We start from the raw sequence: 20,492 nt of genomic DNA, 5'->3' as shown, positions 1-20,492 counted from the left end.
CACATGATCTTATACTATTGATTTGACAAGTGTTGGCTGGATCTAATGAACTCTGAACTGCTTTTTCGCGCGCTGTATTTGTATTTCGCGGATAACATCTTATCTGGATATTTGTAAGGTTTTACTTATATACCACCTCTTTTGAGTATGTATGAATTTATTTATTCTGTCTGAGTTTTATTGAAAAATATGATTTAGGCCTAGGGCTAATGATATTTTGTTTTATGAACCTTAGTTGTAGGCATGAATGATGGCTGCTTTCCTTGGCTTGTTCGATAGTCTGTGTGACTGTGTAAGAAGGTGGGCCTCGGTCTAGCGTAGCCTAGGCTAGGTCTACCTGTGAGGGGCCTGCTGCTCCTCCTGCATTTCAAAACATCATATTTTCAATTTGCAAAACTCAAACTTCTAACAACACAACCACCTGGCAAATTTCACATCAAAATGTGCAAAAGCCTTCACCAATTCGTATTTATGGGAAAGTGGCAATGGCTTATTTACACAGTGAGTCTACTAGGCCTACTAGGCCTCGGCTATAGCCTATATTATTCGTATATGTGTGGTGGTGGCAATGTACACCAACTGTGCAGTGTTCGAATTTATGCGAAATCGGCAGCGTAAGGATTAATAATCTCAAAATCGCTCAATGTGGTTTTTAAAATTTCAGAATATAATAAACTTTGACACAGAATGATTGGTTCTCCACCTATTTTGAATCTTGTACAGTATTTGCTAAAAATTATTGATTTATATACCGCTTGGCGTGGAAAGCTGAAAATATACTATTTAAAATGTGTACCTACAGTAAAATTCAAAGTTTTTAAAAGACAGTGGCTATACTTACACCAGTCTTTCAATGAATTCCTAATTCTGATTGGATGTTCCAATCCATACATAAAATAATTAACATGAAATCACAATTTGGAATTCATTTAAGACTCATGTAACAACAACTGCCTCTTAAAAACTAATTGAAGCTAGTGTAAAAATTACTACTGTGTACATAATTGCTCTTTGTTTTTTACCAAGCCCTGGACGTTTAGCCTACAATGATCGGTATGTCCAACCCAAAGACGCGTAAGCGAAAGATTGTCAACTCACCCTTGAGACTGTTTGATATGTCACCGAAACGCAAGTCAGCAAGGTCAAGCATTGATGAGGAAGCTACTAAATTGTGAGTACCACCAAGCTTTACATCACCACACCACTTGTGTATTCAGTAAGCTGGAGCATTGAAAAGTGGTTTTACTAAAAGCATGTTTACAATTGCAAAGTGTTAAAAAACATGAATTCAATGAAATCTACAAATTAATCAATTTATTATAGATTTTATTAACATTATTAAGACTATGCTTCTGACTCAGTAGGATGAGTTGTCATTATAAAAATACAAAATAATTTAATGCAAAAAAGTAAATAAATATTAGTCCTGAAGAACAAAGTAAATGACAGAAAAAATTAAAAGTTATAATACAAGATATTTTTTCTTATAATTTTATCATCCTATTAGATACATTTAGGACAAATTTGGACATTTTTTCATTCAACTATTCAGATGGTTTAAATTACTTGAGGCCTGGATATTACACCTACTAATCTTATATCTCTAAATTCCTCTTCAACAGGATAAAGCCAAAAGTTAATAAAAGCTTATCACCTGAATTGCATCTTGGTTCAAAGAGAAAAGAATCAGATTCAGCATCTTCTAATGAAGAATTAACTTCACCTTTTGGCACCCAGTCATTCTACAATAAAGATTCCAGTTGTAAGTACCTGTCACCCCTTGAACGCAAAACACGCAGAGATGTACTTGATAGCATCGGCATCAAAAGCCCAGACCAACTGCAGCAGGAAGCATGTAATGTGTCGGTTACTAACCAATCAAAGAAACATTTCAAACAGAAGGCCAAGAAACATCCAGTAAAAAAGCAGACAGGTGGAGCTAAGGCAAAAGGAGCAAGCAAACTTCAAAAGTTTTTCAGTTCTACAAACTATCCAAAGGAAGAAAAAGCTGAAAAAAATGAAAAAGTGCATGATGAAAAAATTATGAAAAGACAGTCACCAACCAAATGTGGTTCCGTTAGACATTCACCTCGTAAAACTTCCAATCAGACACAATCCTCTCATAAGGAACTCCAAAACAAGTCAGCACAAAATACTCCAGTTGAACTGTCTCCAAATAAAGAGACCTCAGAACAGGGGACATTAGATCAGTCATCAGGAAGAAATACCCCACGGAAAGGACATGTCTTTCACAAAGGAACTCCAACAAAAGGGCATGTTTACCACAAAGGAACGCCAAAATCATCCAAAAAATACCAAGTCAGATCTAATGGAAAAAGTGCTCGGAAAGGGATCCATATGTATGTGATGGATTTGAATAAAGGGAAGAGAAATCAGAAAGGAAAAGCTGCTAAAGCATTAGAAAAAATGATGAAAGCAGATAAGAAAAAATGCCATTCACAAGACTCTTCTGTAAAGCGATCTTTAAGTAATTTTGAAGAGGAATTGAAAATAGAGGGCATTGAACCACTCGATTCAAGTTTTAAACCAAAAACACCAAAAAAAGGTGGTAATGTTTCACCTCGCAGCTCGCCACGCAGGTCACCAAGGAAGTGTTATTTAGAAAGCCCAAAGAAAACTCAGAAGATTGACCAGACACAAGAAAATAAAATCTTAGAAACACCAGAAAGCTTATCACATGGATCTCAAAGTAAGTTGGTAATTAATTGTTTCACAGGTATGCCATCACATTATATAGTACAACAAATGAGACGAACAATTGCTTCATGTAAAGTTTAATAAAACTACAATTCATTTTTGTAAGGTCCCACAAACGCTCAACTGATCAGTGATGTCATACCTAAGAAAGTGCCTGTGAAGTTGTTTCCAGTATTCACCCCTCCAACAAGCCCATCAAGTGGTTCAGCAACACCAGTACAGTCGAAAGCATCTAAAGGCTCTCCTACTACAATCACCCCAAGGACTGCCAGAAAAGCTAGCAAAGGCTCACCCACTAGTAACCCAAGAACACCTAGCAGAATATCCAGCAGGCATTTGATTCCAAGGTTGAAGGATAAACGAGGCCTGGAACAAATGACTTTGGTAAGTATTGATGACTTTGTATACACTATTTGGTATTTCAAAAAATTTTGCTTTCATTTTTTAATGAACAATTTCTGTTTCTATAATAGGATGCCGGTCAAAAACAGTTTGGAGCATTAAAATGTCAGACATGTGGAATGGTGTACACAGCAGGACATCCAGAAGATGAGGCAGATCATGCACAATTCCATAAGAAGTTTTTATCATTCATCAAGTTTCCTGTAAGTCCCTACAGCTTATAGTGGTTGAGGTGATGGTGGTTAGAGGGGGAAGATTCATGGGGGTTAGAGCCCAGCACAATAAAAAAAAGGAAAAAAAGAGGAGAAAAGAAGAAAAAAAAGGGGAAAGAAGGAAGAATGGTACTCCAAAAACGGCAGTTTTTTTAATTTAAATTCCATGTATGTACCATTTTGTATGGTCAAGCACTTCTCAAAAATTTTATTTTACATGGCTGGAGCCAGGGGCTGGAGTTCCTATTTTTGATTGATTAATTAGTTGATTGTATATATTCGATTTTTGTTACTGCAGGGCTGGAAGAATGAACATATTCTTGAGGAATTCGATGACGGAAGGATCATACAAATCACAGAAAAAGACCCAAAATATTGCAAGAAGAAGGTTAGTGGATAAATTTTGTTGATAATGGGAGAATTAGAGACATTGTTCTATGTACCTAACCATTAATTGATTGATTGATATCTGTTGTAAATCATCTTTTGTTCTTTTCAGGTTGAAGAGGTTCGAGAATTAGTTGATCATGAACTTGGCTTCCCTGATGGCGGTGCTGCCTGTAAGCCATCATCAACGGTAATAATAATTTTAATTTAAGCAGTTACTTAAACCCTAAAACTCATGGGTAAGAAAAGATAAAAGATGTATTTAGCATAAAGATATGGAGAGTTGTCATCCATTGTAAATGAGCCAACCCACACACAGAAACAGGGCCGTTTAATGTCAACATTGATGATAATGATCAGTTAAAACAATACTACTTCCTAAGACTTATAATGAGACTACTCATTATAAGTTTGAGTTACTGAACTATGTTCCATACTTTCAGCATTAATGTAATTGCTATTAGTTGATAACAAATATTAATTTCTGACATGTATTGTCTCATGGTTTGTTTGTTGTAGACACTGCTATTCATTTCCTTGGAAAACAAGGTGGCAGGTTGCCTTATTGCTGAGGAAATCAAAGAGGTTAGTTCCGCTTTATGGTTGATTTGGTTTATGTTAATTTATATGCATTTGCGTTTGTTTCAGTTTAAATGAACCACTGAAATAGAAGAGTTTTAAGCCGATACCACACCGATAGTGTGATAACACTAGGTTCAATTCGGCTTACATACTGTGAAATAGCTAACAAGTTAAAACATTCTCTGAATTAGCTAACAGTCACTGCTTGTGTTCTTGGGTAAAACCATTATCTGCATTTGCCTCTCTTCACTCTGTAGGATGTGAATGATTCAGAATGAAATTAGTAGTGCTGATTACATGTATAAATGAATACTCTCCGGGGGTGCAGAGGTTCCATGTTGTGTATGACTGAATCTATATCCCATGACCAAGGCAAAAAGCACTGTTAGAACCCGCTAATGAGTGCAATATAAAGAAATATGGTCTACGACCAAATCTCTTTCTAATGCTTGAAAATTGTCATTTGTTGTTGTTGAAAAGACCATTACCGAATTTTAAATACATGAATAAAGCTACATAACAGAACCTTTGTTTTTTCCTGTTACTTCTACAGGGTTATCGTGTAATTCCTGATAACACTCAGCAAGATCATGTTATGAGTGCTGGTGAAAATAATATTGAACAAATAGCAGATGAAAAGCAGAAAGCCTGGTGTTGCAGTAATGTTTCAGAACCAGTAGTCTGTGGTGTCAGTCGAATTTGGGCAACTGGCCAAATGCGCCGCAGGAACATTGCAAGCAGAATGGTTGATTGTTTAAGGTTTGACATCCTCTTAATTCCTGATTTTACAAAAAAATAATTTTCTAGATGATTTTCATAGCCCATTTCAGTGTAGTCGGGCCTTGCAAGTGAATATATGTGGCAAAGGCAAGTCAAACCAGTCGCTCTTCGCCAATCCTGTTTTGGATATAATGGCCAAAACATGCTGGAATGTCAAAATTTTGGAAATATATTTTCTTGCACTAAACTAACCTGTACATCATGCTATGCTGTTATTTTTCCCATTTCCAATGTTAAAACAACAATTTTCAATTATTTGGTGATGGTTTCTGCCTAAGAAATGCCCAAAATCATAAACTTTAAAGGCTGATTTCTCAAATATTGTTCTTTAAACAGCTGTATGTTTTAAACTCCTGTAACTTCATAACGGAATGTCAGATTTAAATGATTCTTTTACCATTTTATAGCTCTCATTTTAACGTTCAACCCTGTATTAATAATTAAAAATTTTGCGATGAGTGACTGGTTTGGCCACATATCTTAACTTGTAATAAAGCAAAATCACTATCAACTTTGAGAGTACTGTACTATGCTATTGTGGCATTGGTGTAAATAATGGAAAAGTAAATGGAGTTAAACAGTACCCATCAACTAGCGATCTAGTTGTCAGTAATATTTTTTAAGTTTACACTTTACACATAATTTAAGAATACAGAATTAAATCGCTTGTTATATTTCTAATATGTTCTATCTTTTTAGAATGAACTACATCTTTGGAACAACTCTTGGCAAGGAAGATATTGCCTTTTCAGATCCAACTCCCGATGGTAAAGTCTTCGCTGATCTGCGTCGGGGGCACTCACTAAGTAAATTATTAAACATGTTTATAAATTCTTGTAATGACTTGAAACCTGTATCCGATAATAAAAAGTATTGTGTTGCATTGTACGACTGTCTTAGTTGGCCTTAAACTGCATTACTCTAACTGTATTCTTTGTACAATTACAGGTCGCCCTCCAATTAATGACACTTTTGTGACATGGCCTTTCGCAGCTTTGGTCTCTAATAATATAAATAAGACATTTGGGACCACAGAACAGTGGAATTTAATTTTAGGGGTCTTTAATTAGAGGGAGACCTGTATATACAGTTAAACTTGCCTGAGTCGCCTGCCTAAGTAAGTCGATCTTATTTTACATGCCAAATTGTTGTTTTCCATTAACAATCTGTAAGTCGAATTCTAATAAACTGAACAATTTGTCAATGGCATTTTAGATTTGATTTAGGCAAGTTCAACTGTAATTCAAGATTTGGTCAAGCCAGCAATGCAATTTACTACTGACGTGTGCTCTGTTGCTTTGCGGATAAATATAAAATAAATAAAAGCACAAACAAATTACTAAAAAAAATAGGAAGATTCCTAGTAATTTCAGTACTGTACTGAATTAAGGATAACATCTCGCCTTTCATTTTGCACAGTATCTTGATTCACATGACAGTGGGGTGTGTGCACTCAAAGGTCGACAAACAAAACAGCTACATGGGCCAACAATGAGCAACAAAATCAAAGAAATACATTATTATGAATCTATAAATAGTATTTTTTTAAATCACTGGAAATATTTCAATGTGCGCATTCTAAGACAAAAACTAGACATATAATTAGATGATGACAGAAGATATGCTCATGCTAAAAACATGGTATCTGGCCCACATGTCATAACATACTAGAATCATAAACCTCAATTAGTGGAGATTAATACAATTTTGTATAATGGGGAGGCAAGAACTGGCGCTACAAATAGATTACATATTTCTTTTTTTTCTAAGGTTTGGTACTTTATGGCCAAAATGAGAAATGATTACAGGCTTGTTCACATCTGAATCCCCATTGCTTTGTAGCTTAATTCACCTTGAATGATGTATTTTGAAGGCTTTGCACAGATTTTATTTAGTTTTCATAAAAGAAATGTTTTTAGGGAGGATTAAACTTTTGAGGGATGACAAGATTGAACTAAATACTTTTATTTGACTTTATACTAACACTGTATAATGCTATATAATATAATACTGTATAATATATCCATTTTTGTGTTACTATACTAATAAGTGTGTATTTAATCAATGTAGAAGACATTATTATTATGAAGTAATATATGTATCCACATTAGTCTCCGGCCCCTAACCAGGGGAAAGGTGTTCATACAGAAGACTCGTGGAGTTGAAGCTTTCTTTCCCAAAGAAGAGTGGGTTGTGTAACATCACCCTCCTGGTTATGGGCCAGAATCTTGTAGAATAATTATCAATACTGTATACAGTTGAATTTGCCCAAGTCAAATCCAAAATGACATTAAAAAACTGTTCGGCTTAGATAAAATTTGACTTACAGATCGTTAATTAATGGAAAACAAGAATTTGGCATGTAAAATAATATCAACTTAAAAATTATTCAGCAATTTTAACTGTATACAAAAGCAGCACAATACCAAGTAGATTGGTATTGAACAATCAATATACTGTAGTATTATCATTGTATAAATACATTATGTTGTACACATTATTTTGGGATTCTAATGTGTTAAAAAAGGTTTATATTACATCCTACACAAGGAATCCCATTTTAACCATATTAAATCAAATTAGAATCTTTAGCAAGTATACTTGCCATTTACCATTATCTGAATGAGTGTTACATTTTTCTAGGCCTAAAACTGTAGGATGACAGGCAAAAATGCATGATACAGGGTATTGAGTTTCTTCATACCATTATCAGATATGCTACTGTATGTTCTTGTAAAATAAGAAGTTTTTAAAGCATTTTTCTTGTCTATATACTGTAGTAGATTTAGGCATCAGATTTGTATTAAATGATCTTGGATTCATGAAATTTCTGTCTCTTTGTATAAAAAAAAAATCATTGCTAATTTTTTTTCTAATAAAATACTGTACAGTATAAAAATGTTTATCTTTTCTTACTAGTTGTCTCTTGGCAAGGAAATTGCCAAAAGAACCCAATAGAGAATTAAGTCTTCCAACTTATCCTGGGTGTATTTCACACAAGAAATCATGAAAAAAACCCCTACCAAATATAAAGGGTAACCATCCTTTTACCACCAGTTTTTCAATACTGTATTCAGAAATCTACCTAATTAACCGTTACCAAATTTTTCCATTTTTTTAACTGTTCCTCAAAATCAGTTTTAGTCCTAAAATATATCAAAATAATTTATTCCTCTGCAGTCTGGCTTTTAAGCCAACAATACTGCATTAAACATTGTCACTACTGTATATTGTGTGATTATAGTTAGAATGTCATTTTTTGCATGCATTTTGTATGTTGCATCATCATTGTAGTGTACAAAAAATGGCACTTCAATTTGTGGATGAATTTGAAGTTGAAAAGAGTTATGAAAACATCACAAGAAAATCAAGATGTAGCTAATAATGGCAAAATGCAACAGCCACTTGTTTAATAATTGAGCTACAATCTACAAAGAAAATTCTTAACTTGGAAAGAAATAAAATGCTGTATTATCAATTTGCATACTACTGAATTGGTAAGCTTAAAATCATAAGGTTCTGGGTACAAACATTAATGCATAATTATACTTGCATTGTACAATATATTATTACCTGTATTGTGAAAACCTACCACAAACTGTTGATGACTTTGATTATCAACTCCTATTCTCTAATTGAATAAAGCAGTGCACAACTGTATTTGCACAGGAAACTTAAAAAATGACTAGTTTGCATAAAATATATAAAAATTATAAATGGGGACTGGAATGCATTGTCCTAATAGTCTCCTGAAAAATAATAAGGTAACTAAAAACAAAAAGAAAGATTATTAAATGCAGTACAGTATTGCATGTGGTTTCACTGTACAAATGCTGTGATATTTCAGATCTAAATACTTGTCTGTTAACTTTACTAATTGAAATACTTTTTCCAAAAAAAAATGTGTGGACTAAAATGTTACTGTTTCAAATATAAAGTGGTATAAAATATATACTATATAGGCATTATTTACAGATAAAAAAAAAATGTACATTTAAAATGTTAAAATTACAGTTACATAGCATTTAAAATGTTTTAAAAAGCAATCCATCCTTTAACTTTGGATTTTATAGTGCAGAAGGCACAATTACTGTATTAAAAATTACAATTCATGATTTGTAAGAACTAGCATATTCCAATATACAGTATAAAATAATTTACAAATGACTTATTTGTATTAAATATAAAGAATATCTAACTGTAAAACAAAAAAGCAATATGCTGCAGACTGCTACTACCCAATTCAAATGACAACATTTTACACTGGATGCATGCTAAATTTTACAAGATGCCCCTACCGAGATAAGGTTTAAAACCTTGCCAGACGTCTACAATTACAGTAATAGGTGTATGTGGATATTCCGATACATGCCACGCCACGTTAAAAGATAAGCTGCGCCCTGTGAGCATTTGTACAGATACATGATAAGCATCTTGGAAGTGTTACAGCCATCTGCAATGTCCGTGCCTCCTACACAGATATTACCAGGCTGTATGCTAACAGGGACTTGCATTCACATGGAACAATGTAGCTCAGGACACACTAAATTTTCTCTAGCACAGGGAAAAGTGAGTTGTCATTGGCTGCAATACAGTAAGTACAATGTGAGTTTTTCTTTGATTACAATTGATTAATTTGTAAATATGCTTATCTTATCAGCCACAGTATTTAGTGGGATTTTTCCAAGTGATCTACGACCCATTTTCTTTTCTCTGGTTCCTGGGGTAGACTGGTTATCAGGACTGAAGATTGCAAGTTGTAAGCTTCGAACAGATGGTGAACATTGTGCTGACTTGCCACCAACGTCAAAACAGCTCCTCAAGGTGTTGGTGGGTTGAGAATTTGCAAGCTTGTTACTGAGTGCTATTTCCTGGAGCACTGGACTTTTTAAGGTCTTGGAATTACTTGTTATGCCTTTATCAGCATCAAAGCCTTCAGACACCTTCCCTGTATTCTTGTTTGTTGATGATGGTGTGCATGGACTGTTCTCTTTGTTGGAGGAATCGCTTGGTGAATGTGACAGAGTTAGTCGTGGAACTGCTGATTTGAAACTGTGTTTACGTCTTGGAATAGCCACACTTTGCTTAGCTCTGCCATGTCCAAGACTATTGCATCCAAGAGGAGACCTCATAGGTTGTTTCCCATCAGGTTGCAACTTTTTGCTTATTGTTGGTTCTATTCTCACTGATTTATTGACTGTTGAATTACTTTCTTTTAAAGGACAACCTGGTAAACCTGCTGCTCTGTCTGTTGTTCTGGCATTATTTAATGAATCCGAAGAATTCTTAAAATCCTGAATACATAAACCAACTACTTCTCCAGAAGCTGCTTGTCTGTTTTCTTCTACAATTTTGTAATGATCACCACTCTTAGCAGTATTTTTACTATCAGCCAATCCAATTGACTTTTCAATTCCATTTAGTTCACTAGCTGAGCAGTCTTCATTTGTTTTTGGAATGATGTCAATTTGTCTGCCGGTTCTTGGTTCTCTTGGTTGTTCTATTGTATCACCAGTTGCACTAAATTTATTTTCATCACCTGGTGCTGGTTTATTCTTCCTTTGTTCTTCCAACTTCCACAGAATATAAGGTTTATGTCTCTTTTTAACCATTTTTGACGATGGCTCCACTACCTGTTCCTTTCCTGCTTTTTCCTTCTGTTTAGTTTTATGAGACTCATCTTTCTGTGCTACGTTCTCTACTGATCTGAAAACTAGCTGCCGCTTAGATGGCACAGAGGTACGTTCTAGGTCCAGAATATCCAAGTAAATCTTTTCTGCTTCATACCTAGTCATTAAGCCTGGTGACTGTAGGGATAAGTTCGGCATCTCTTGCAATGAGGACCCTTGAGTAATGTCCAGTCTACCATCAGAACCCTTTACATTGACCTTACCCTGTGAAGGAGTGGATTCTATATGGTTTTCTGAAGTTGCCTGGTCGAGATTGCTGCTGGCTAAAGCTGTCTCCTTCGCCATGTCGTATTGTCCAGCAAGAATACTTGCAAAACCTGTACAATTCAAACGGTAGTCTGTGAATGTTAACCCAAGTTCATAGGTCAATTTGTCTTGCGTGAGACAGTTAACACCCTGATTATTAATTTTCTGCATTCCCACTCTTGTGGTTAAATCAAGCAAACAGCTGTCACTTAGACTTCTTTGAGTTGCTATATTCGAAGAGAAAAATGATGACTCCTCTGTAGATGATTTATCCAAGCTGTAGTTCAACTGGTAATCCCTATCACTGGTGAAGCTGTGGCCAATTTCTCCAGAAGAATCCTGTGGAGACATAGATCTTGATCGGAAAGAGATTTCGGCATCAAGTCCCGGAGATTTAGGTGAATTTCTTGGATTTGTGTACAAATGGTCATGAGGGCAGTGTTTCTCGATGTCTTTAAGAATCGTTGTGGAGAGTGAAATTTGTCCACTTGGGTGAAAACACCTGTAGTATATTCCCATACTGAGTATACCTACACAAAATAATTGAACAACTTTAAAATTTAAAAATTAAATCTAAACCAAAAAAAAACCGCAGCAATCATTAAAGAGTCATAAATAGCTTGATGCTACTGATTGAAATTCTGAACACTTCAATATATATTACTAATTATTGCTATTAATATTTTTATGTGTTATCATTTATTTTACATTTTATTTTCTATTTCATTGTTTTAATTATAATTTTTATTCAGTTAGGTTTCATGACTAGATTTATCACCTAAAGCACAAAAGGAAATAGATTTATCTATAAAATATAACTAAAACTTATGATTTACAAACCTGTCTTTGTAATTTGTGACTTCATCTGTATTCATATTTAATAATTGCAATATTTTAATAATAATTTGTAAATTTTTATTTTCCAATTTTACATCTTTGTAATTTTACTCAGTCTTTCAATTCAGCGTATGCTGCAACAGACTGTTTTGTATGTGAGCTTCATTTACGCAATAAAAAATACCCAAATAAACTCACCAATGATGAATCCACCATAAACAATACTGTAACCAGCTGCATTGTATTGATTATCCTGATCACTGTACACTGTCCAAAGGACCACAAGCATCGTGTCCTCAACTAACATGACTGTGTAAAAAGCAACAATGCGGAACCGTGAAGTTCCCTCCTTCAAGTTGAAGAAACAGAATATGTATACGATGCTGATGATGACATTAAAGAGCCGTTCTTCTAGCCAACTTGAACAGAAGTCAGTGTTTTGTTGATACACCCACAGCAGCATTAACAGCCAATGGGCACCTGGTTATCAATAAGAATTTACAAAACTTTGAATGTTTTATAAAGCAAAACAAATTATGTGTCTGTTTCACAAATTGTTTTAAAACAAATACTGATACAGCTGCCTACGGATTAGGATATATAAAATTGCTTCAAACATCAAAACCTAATTACATAAACCTATGAAATACTTTAAATGTTTCACTACTTTATGAAATACTGTACAAATGGAAATGATGCATAGTATATCATCAACAAATTAAAATAAGGCGTCTACAAATAGAGGACAGAAGTGAGCGGGTTTAAAACCAATTGACAAATGTTCTCACCGACTGACAGAATACCTTAAATAAGATTCATTAAAACTTTATTTAAAACTCACATTTAAAACAGTATGCAACAATAATTTCATGATTTTAAAGTATTTTTTGTAGTGCAATAATTTTAATTTTTTCCTACCAAAAGTTTCCAAGACATATAAATCATAATTACCAACAACAGGAAAAATGAAAGCCTTGAAAACTGAAGCAAATAGCACTAGAGCCATAACACGTGATGAGACCATCCCAATTCGCCATATGGTCTGAAAGACTAGGCCTGGCCATGATATACGTTCTTTATCAATCCGTATCTTTCGTTGTGCTTTACTGTAAGCTGCAATCGCCCAGCACAGTGATGTCAGGGAAACCGCTGCTGAGACACCTAAAAGATGTAAAACGTTTTACAAAGTTGTTAGTAAGAGCAACATGAAATGCAGAAAGTATTTTGGATACAAAATGCAGTCAGGGGTAAACCTGTGAACTCTACACTCTTGTGTGTTTCACTTTCAGTGACCGAGCGCAATAATCTCTTTCACAAAGTAGACCTTGATTTATTATACTAAATATTTGATATGTACTGTACAATCATAGTTGTGTATGTTATCGTTATATATTATATTATTTATAACATCATCATGTATTTATTAATACCAATGCTTTGAACTCATATGGGTATGCTTAAACCAAAATGAAAACAACGTAGCACATGAAATCTACAATTTACATGAATGCGCCTCCCTGTGTACACATCTACAATAACAATAAGCCACCTAAACAATAACAATAAGCCACCAAGCATGAGATCAAGAGTCAGAGAGGGATAACTTAGTACTAACACACAATTGTAATCCCTTTATCAGAGTGATTAGTTGGTCCAATCCTAACCTTAAATCCTTCCTAATTTTGCACTAAATAACACGCCTACAGCACTCTGTAATGTGAACACATCTGTGATATTATTGTATGCCCTGGAAGGTACAACATGGGGTGTGTGTAATAAGCATAGCCTGTTTATATTGTTTAATCATAGATTATACCTCTGCTTTGTTGTCTAATTGATAATGAAGATTTTTTTTTTTTTAAATCATTGATTATATTTATTTATTTCTCTACCTTCAGTATTTAAAATTTGTTTCTTTACTAACGAAAATAAATTCTTACAGTACCTGTGAAATAATTTTCATCATTGGTGGCAACCATGATGTAGAGTTGAAGAACAATCTGAGGAGCTGATTCCATGAAGGACTCAAATAAACGAAGCATTGATACATCACTTTGCTGATGACAAAGAAGCTCAAAATCACTGGCATCATGTGACCTTCTTGCTTCTAGACCAGTTTGGAATACACACACATACCTATAAGAAAGCAGGACTTACTACTGTATTTCCTATAAATTCAATTGGAAATATTTCATTCACTTGATAATACTGTTTTGTATTGTAAATGATATTGCATAACAGAGAATTTGTCTCTATTTCCTTTATTACAATTCAAGAATATGTTTATGTAATTTAAATAATAATAAAGAACTGCAGTGCAATTTATAATAAATTGAAAACAATTCAACACAGAAATAATGTAGACATTAAAAATGTTTTCAATTTCTTCACTCTCTCACCTTTTGAGGGTACCAAGTTGGAATACGTGAAGCAGCCAATCTGAAGTTGTCATGTCATCGTCTATCAGATACCATCGAGCGCTGAAGATGTGTACGATGATCGATGGAGCAATTGTGAAAAACAGAGTCAGAAATCCCCAGAAGTACTCATTTGCATTTAAGTATTGCACACACACAATCATATCTGATGATGTGTAAAAGGAATTAAATGAAAGGTAAATGTTCAGAAAATGTATGTACAGTACTGTAAATAGACTATATACTGTAAAGTTTTTTTAATTGCACTGAGGATATCTAAAAAATCAGCTCAAATTTGCGTGCAAAATTACCAGGAAAATAAGTGCGCGGAATCGTAATTGCTGCATAATTGCATTGGTTATTATACTATGATTTGGTCAAAGCCTAATTTTTGGCAAAATCTGGTAAATATGCCTTTTTCACGCTGTGGTAGACATGTTTGATCGATGACAAACAGTGCTGAGCAGAGAAGCGTAACCAACAGAAACAACATAGCATTTCGGCCATATTTCGGATGTCATGTTATTTAAAAAAATCATAAATCCTTAACGGAGGGTCATATCATCAACATATTTAATTCTTTAAAATATTTGCAAAGGATATATCTACATACTACAATATCTACATACTACATCTACAAAAATTGAGAATTTGTTTAGTCTCTCAAAACTTAATTGAAATAATGGCAACACACACTATACAAAATCAGTTTACTATCTTCCAGTTATGTTTTGGCAGACTAAACAATCTTTCAAAAATAGAAGACCCATTTTGTTTAGTGTGTGTTGCCATTATTTCACTGTTTAACCTATAGTATAAAAATAAACCATAGCGAAATTTTCGGAGGTCATGTTACTTAAAGAATTACTATGACCCAATGAAGAGCCAGAATGTGCTTGACGTCATCTTTCAAGACTGGCATTTCAGATCACCCACAATGAGCGGTGAAACGCGAAATGATGTGCTGGGTAATTAGAACTCTTGCCTAGCTAATCATGTGCTAAGTTGAGTACTTATTCGCAAGTACACGCACACCGCTCACCTTACAACATCTCACACTGTGTGTGGACGATCTGCAATGCTGATCTTGAAAGATGACGTCACACACATTCTGGCTCTTCACTGGGTGATGGTGATGTAATCCAATTTGCCATACCTTTATTTAGCAAATTGAAGTAGAAATACGGTACAGTATTTCTAGCCACGACGATTTACAAAGCCTAAAGGTATCTTTTTTGTTGAAAAATGTACTTTGTGAGTGCTTGAATCATGTAAAAATGTTTTATAATTATGTGTTGTGACTGTGAGAAAAACATTGAGGTAAAAAAAATTAAGAATTAAAAGTTTGGTACGAAAGTGCATCAGCACCGTAATAGGTGCCACCAGAGGCCCAGCATATAGCCAGCCAGGCCGCGCCTCACTGATGATTGATTGCAGCCTAGCCTAGATAGACCTTTCTTAGCCAGGGTCGGGTAGAGGGCAACTGGCTAGGCTAGGACTATCCTAGGGCCTAGCTTGCACCGCACAGTCAACAGTGTCATCTGACTTCGTTGATTGAGTAGGCCTACCTACCGGTAACAATGTCGACGAGATATGTGGCCATGGAAATGAGCAGGAATGAAGCATCGAAAAAGTTGAACGTTGAATGTTGGTAAAAAAAGTATTTTTCACAGTGTTCGCAAGGTGGAACTGTCTCATCAAGATTTGTACGGTCTCCGGGACTACACACAAACGAGACATCCTGCTTTTTTCGCGGTGACATTTTGAATTTCTTGCTCTTCCTATCAACTGTAGAGAGCGCCCTATTTTATTTGTTTTCTTTCACACTTTGTAGTATGGTATCGTCTGGCAGTTGACCTTGAGTAAATCCGGATGGATCATGAGATTACATCCGGCCTTGCACTCCATTGGGATTTGAAAACTTGGCATGTATTTAAAAAAAAAAGGGAAAAAAAGGGTCTAGATATTTCAAAGAAATCCTTTTTTAACAGCATGCAGTAACTGTACATCCATTCTAAACCATTTATTTTATTTCCTAATTTCTAACAAGATAAGAGTCTTGGATTCGAATCCTGATGTGGACATACGTTTTTCTAAAATATTTATTGTCTTTAATTAACAGCAGTGGAGGTGTATCACAATACCAAAGTTTACTTTCATGTGATTTGCTATTATTCGTTGCGCGTTACGCAATAGGGAGTTTTCGCCGCACGACGTTAACCTTAACGTTAACAGATGACATCATAATTCATTCATCTTCCGTTGCGGATAACGTTAATCAGGATTTTACGTGCTCGACGTACGTGTGACGGGTTTGTGCATGCGTATTTCGATTTGTTTACAAAAGGGGCGAAGTTATCGCGTTGCATTTGGGTAGGCCTACTAACGTTAAAGTTAAGGTTAACGAAAACTACCTATTACCTTGAGAAAAACGTGTCCTAATGAAAAAATCCAAGGCTTGGCCTCATACCTCAATTAGTAGAATACCGGTATCCGAATAATAGTCGGAATTGTCTTGGGTTCGAATCCCGATGGGGACATAGGTTTTTCTCAAATACTTGTTATCATCTTTAATTACCACCAGTGGAGGTGCCTTCATATGAAAGTTATTTTCATGTGATGATTTATTATTACAATACCGTACCTTGAGAAAAAAAAAACGCGTCCTAATAGGAAAATCTAAGGGTGTATACCACTGGGCCTTATAGCTCAATTGGTAGAGTATCTGAACGGTAATCCGAAGGTCTTGGGTTTGAATCCCGATGAGCACATACGCTTTTTCTCAAATACCTATTTATTTTCATCTTTAGTAAACACCAGTTATGAAGTTACCTTCATGTGATTCAATTCAAATCACATTTACTTCTTTACAAAAATATAATTATAATAAATATATCAGTAGAATAGTTTCAAAAGTATCAAGAAAGGGGCAAATGCCCTGAAGTGAAATCAATTGGATGTGGCTCCAATTGACACTTGCATTGGGCAAACAGAGTCATACTTAAAACAATTGAATATTATATTTAAACAATGAAACAGATACTAAACAAAAGAAAAAAAAAAAAAAAAAAACAACAAACACTTAAACGAAAAAGGATAAGTACCGGTAACTATCAGGAAGCATAATAATACAAATTATAAATTTAAGATAAGGAGTAATAATTTGAGAAGATTTTTTTTGACTTTTTCAGAAAAAAATGTCCTTAAGGTAGGGGTTAAAATGATAGTATCGTCTGCATAAATATAAAAAGTAAGAATCGTAGAGGCATTTGGTAAATATTGATATACAGTAAAAAAAAATAATAGGGAAGAGTACCGTACCTTGAGGCACGCCACAGGTACGGTAGTGGATTAAAAATCAAAAATATAATTTAAATGTTTTTGTGCATTGGATCCTATTTGAGAGGTAACTTTTAAAGAAATTAAGGCAAACACCACGGATTCTATAATTATATAGCTTAGAAATTAAGATTAAATGATCTATAGTTTCAAATGCCTTCGATAGCTCAATAAAGAGTTCAGATGCAAAGAAGGAATTATTTTGAATTGCATCTGTAATCTTGTTACCGTGTCAATTAAAGCAGAAGTTGAATAGTGTTTTCTAAAACCAAATTGTTTGTTATAGAGAATATTATATTTGTTTATGAACTTAAGTACGGCCATAAATAAGTGTTTCAATTGGGTCTTTGAAAAAATGGGAAGAATGTAAATTGGGCGATAATTGTTAGGGTCAGAGTTATTACCCTTTTAAAAATAGGTACCGGTATTAATTTTGTTGTTTTCATAAAAACATCAGTGGAGAAAGATATATTAAAGATATGATTGAGTGAAAAAAGAATAAGATCAATAGATTGCTTCACAATATTCTCACAGATGCCAACAATGCCAGGCAGGGCAAGAGCTGACAATTGTATAAATCTCGTCTTCAATATTCACTGGAGAAAGAAATAAAGAGTTTTGATTGGGAGGATCGGAGTAATCATGGAAGGTTTTAGAAGTATTATTATTGATTTTCTTTAGCAAGTTTCGGACCTATATGAAGTGGTTGTTGGTCTTTTTTAATTATTTATCATCATCCACTAGCAGCGAACACTGCTTTCGCGAGAGAGAAGTCACCACGTATGTATATTCATATTTATCAGTTTACCTAACTGACCTTAAATAGCGTCCTCTATCATTTTTGCCTTAACTGTATGGGGAAAAGCATAATGCGTCCCGCACTAAATGCTCACGGACTCGTGTTGGTAAGTGTCGGCTAGTTTCGCCACTATACGCACAATTACATCCGGCACATACACATTTTATAGACAACACAAGAGCGGAGCAAGTCTGGGACAGTGTCTTTGATATTAAACAAGTTATTATTTTTGTAAGATTTGAAAACCATAATAATGATCATATTAATTTAATTTTACGTTGAACGCTGATGGCTGATCCCAATAATGCCAATTAATACCTGTAATACACAGGTTCCGTCACCATCAAAGGGGAAAGGGAGGGTGAAGTTTTGGGGGAGAGGCCATAAAGAGATTTGTTAAGATAATATTTAATCGTTTTTCTATATTTAGAGTACATATTTTTCTTTAAAATCGCTATTAATTCTGTAAGGTCATTATGAAACCCGTTTATAGTGTCCCAATGAACAAATTGCTGTCAATTCTATGGGCTCTATCAATTAGGGTGCGGATTTTAATTCCCGTTTTTTAGGCATCCATGAGGGTGAAACTATGGTAGTTAGTGAGAAACCCTGTGAAGGTTTTCTAGCGGTAGATTGATGTTTTCAGAGATCATGAACCAATATTATACAGGAGTATACCGAGGAAAGGTAACCGATCCTGTTCTTCTCCTTCCACAGTAAACCTGATGTTTTGATTCTATCTATTGATGAAATTAGAAATTAAATTAGCATGATTTTTAGATGGAAATAAACAAAAGATATCGTCTCCATAACTGCGAAAAAACATAGGCCGCGCTGTGGGGTTGTCCAACCACTTTTGTTCATAGTGTCCCATAAACAAATATGCTAGGATCGGAGCTAATGGGGAGCCCATTGATACCCCAAAATTTGGTCATAAACATTTTTATTAAAAAGGAAATGCGTCTGGGCTTTAGCAAAAATAACTATTTATTTAAGTTCCTTTTTTGTAGACTTAGAACTATAGTTATCATCATTTACAATATACTCATTACTCAATCGCTAAATCGATAGATTCGAGTAAAGGGACGTTAGTTAAGAGACTTTTTACATCGAACAAGACCATAAATGTATTAGCCGTATCAAGAGATTTAACAGTGTTGACGAAACTAAATGAATATGTGGCCATAAATGTTTTAGGTAGCACATAATCTAGTATTTCGCAAAGAAACTCAGCTAAGTTGTAATTATAAGCACCTATGGATGAGATAATATTTATTTATCAGAGTCCAAAATATTTATTATACCTTGATTGTAGTCTTTTTTGTTAAGTACCAAAATGACGAAAATACATGGGGCAAAATTAAAAAGGCTAAATACGAACACGGTCTTGTCATTCACGGCTGGTGAAACGGTTACCAATCTCTCCTCTCTACGTCTTTCCATGGACGAAGAGAACGTACTAAAACTAGGTCGAACCCACTCGACTATAATAGTAACTTCTTTAATATTCAAGACCCTGTCCCAGACTTGCTCCGCCTTCGTGTTGTATGTGCCGGATGTAATCCCGCGTATATTGGCGAAACTATAAGCAGACACTTATCAACACGAGTCCGTGAGCATTTAGTCCGGAACAACACATCCCAGGCATCCAACATTTGCAGAGTGCAGAATCCTGTCGTCGACTTTCTGATGAGAGCTGCTTTACTTTTTTGGACTCTGCAAATACTTCATACAAATTGAAACTTAAAGATGCTTTATACCTCAATTGGGAAAAACCCTCTTTAAATGAACAATTGTCGCACTTAAATATCACGCTCTCTATTTAGCTATCTGAAGTTTCTGAACGCTTATATATATAGCGAGATAACATTTTTCAGCTAAGATAAATAACAATATATGCATAATAAAATTTACATACACGGGTGTAAGTTGTTATAAATAATTGCGCATAACTAGCAAGTTTCACACTGATGAAGGAAGTTGACTTCTAAAACATGTCTGTGATTTATTTATATATATGTGTATATATATATACTGTATATATATAGACATATATATATACACACATATACATATATATTTA

General features: G+C 34.6%; 2 protein-coding genes across 2 annotated transcripts; one reads left to right on the top strand and one right to left on the bottom strand.

Annotated features, from left to right (window-relative positions):
* Positions 1-22: 22 nt before the first annotated feature.
* On the top strand, positions 23-5,991 carry LOC117102036 (N-acetyltransferase ESCO2-like). The gene is made up of 10 exons (XM_033242250.1): positions 23-145; positions 1,027-1,171; positions 1,623-2,710; positions 2,825-3,102; positions 3,192-3,323; positions 3,631-3,720; positions 3,832-3,909; positions 4,239-4,304; positions 4,855-5,060; positions 5,781-5,991. Exons 2-10 carry the CDS (start codon positions 1,047-1,049, stop codon positions 5,989-5,991), a joined length of 2,274 nt encoding a protein of 757 aa, XP_033098141.1. The 5' UTR covers positions 23-145; positions 1,027-1,046.
* Positions 5,992-7,820: 1,829 nt separating this feature from the next.
* On the bottom strand, positions 7,821-16,063 carry LOC117101940. Its single transcript, XM_033242062.1, has 6 exons — positions 15,844-16,063; positions 14,254-14,437; positions 13,800-13,990; positions 12,806-13,015; positions 12,053-12,334; positions 7,821-11,547 (listed from the first exon to the last, which is right to left on the bottom strand). The coding sequence occupies exons 1-6, from the start codon at positions 16,031-16,033 to the stop codon at positions 9,713-9,715; spliced, it is 2,892 nt and encodes a 963-aa protein (XP_033097953.1). The 5' UTR covers positions 16,034-16,063; the 3' UTR covers positions 7,821-9,712.
* Positions 16,064-20,492: the final 4,429 nt, after the last annotated feature.

The sequence above is a fragment of the Anneissia japonica genome, unplaced genomic scaffold (genome assembly GCF_011630105.1).
Source record: "Anneissia japonica isolate Jap-2015-1 unplaced genomic scaffold, ASM1163010v1 scaffold997_len2565447_cov190, whole genome shotgun sequence".
NCBI classification, from domain to species: Eukaryota; Metazoa; Echinodermata; class Crinoidea; order Comatulida; family Comatulidae; genus Anneissia; species Anneissia japonica.
Note: the sequence above shows the minus strand (reverse complement) of the source record. Positions and strands in the feature narration are given on the sequence as shown.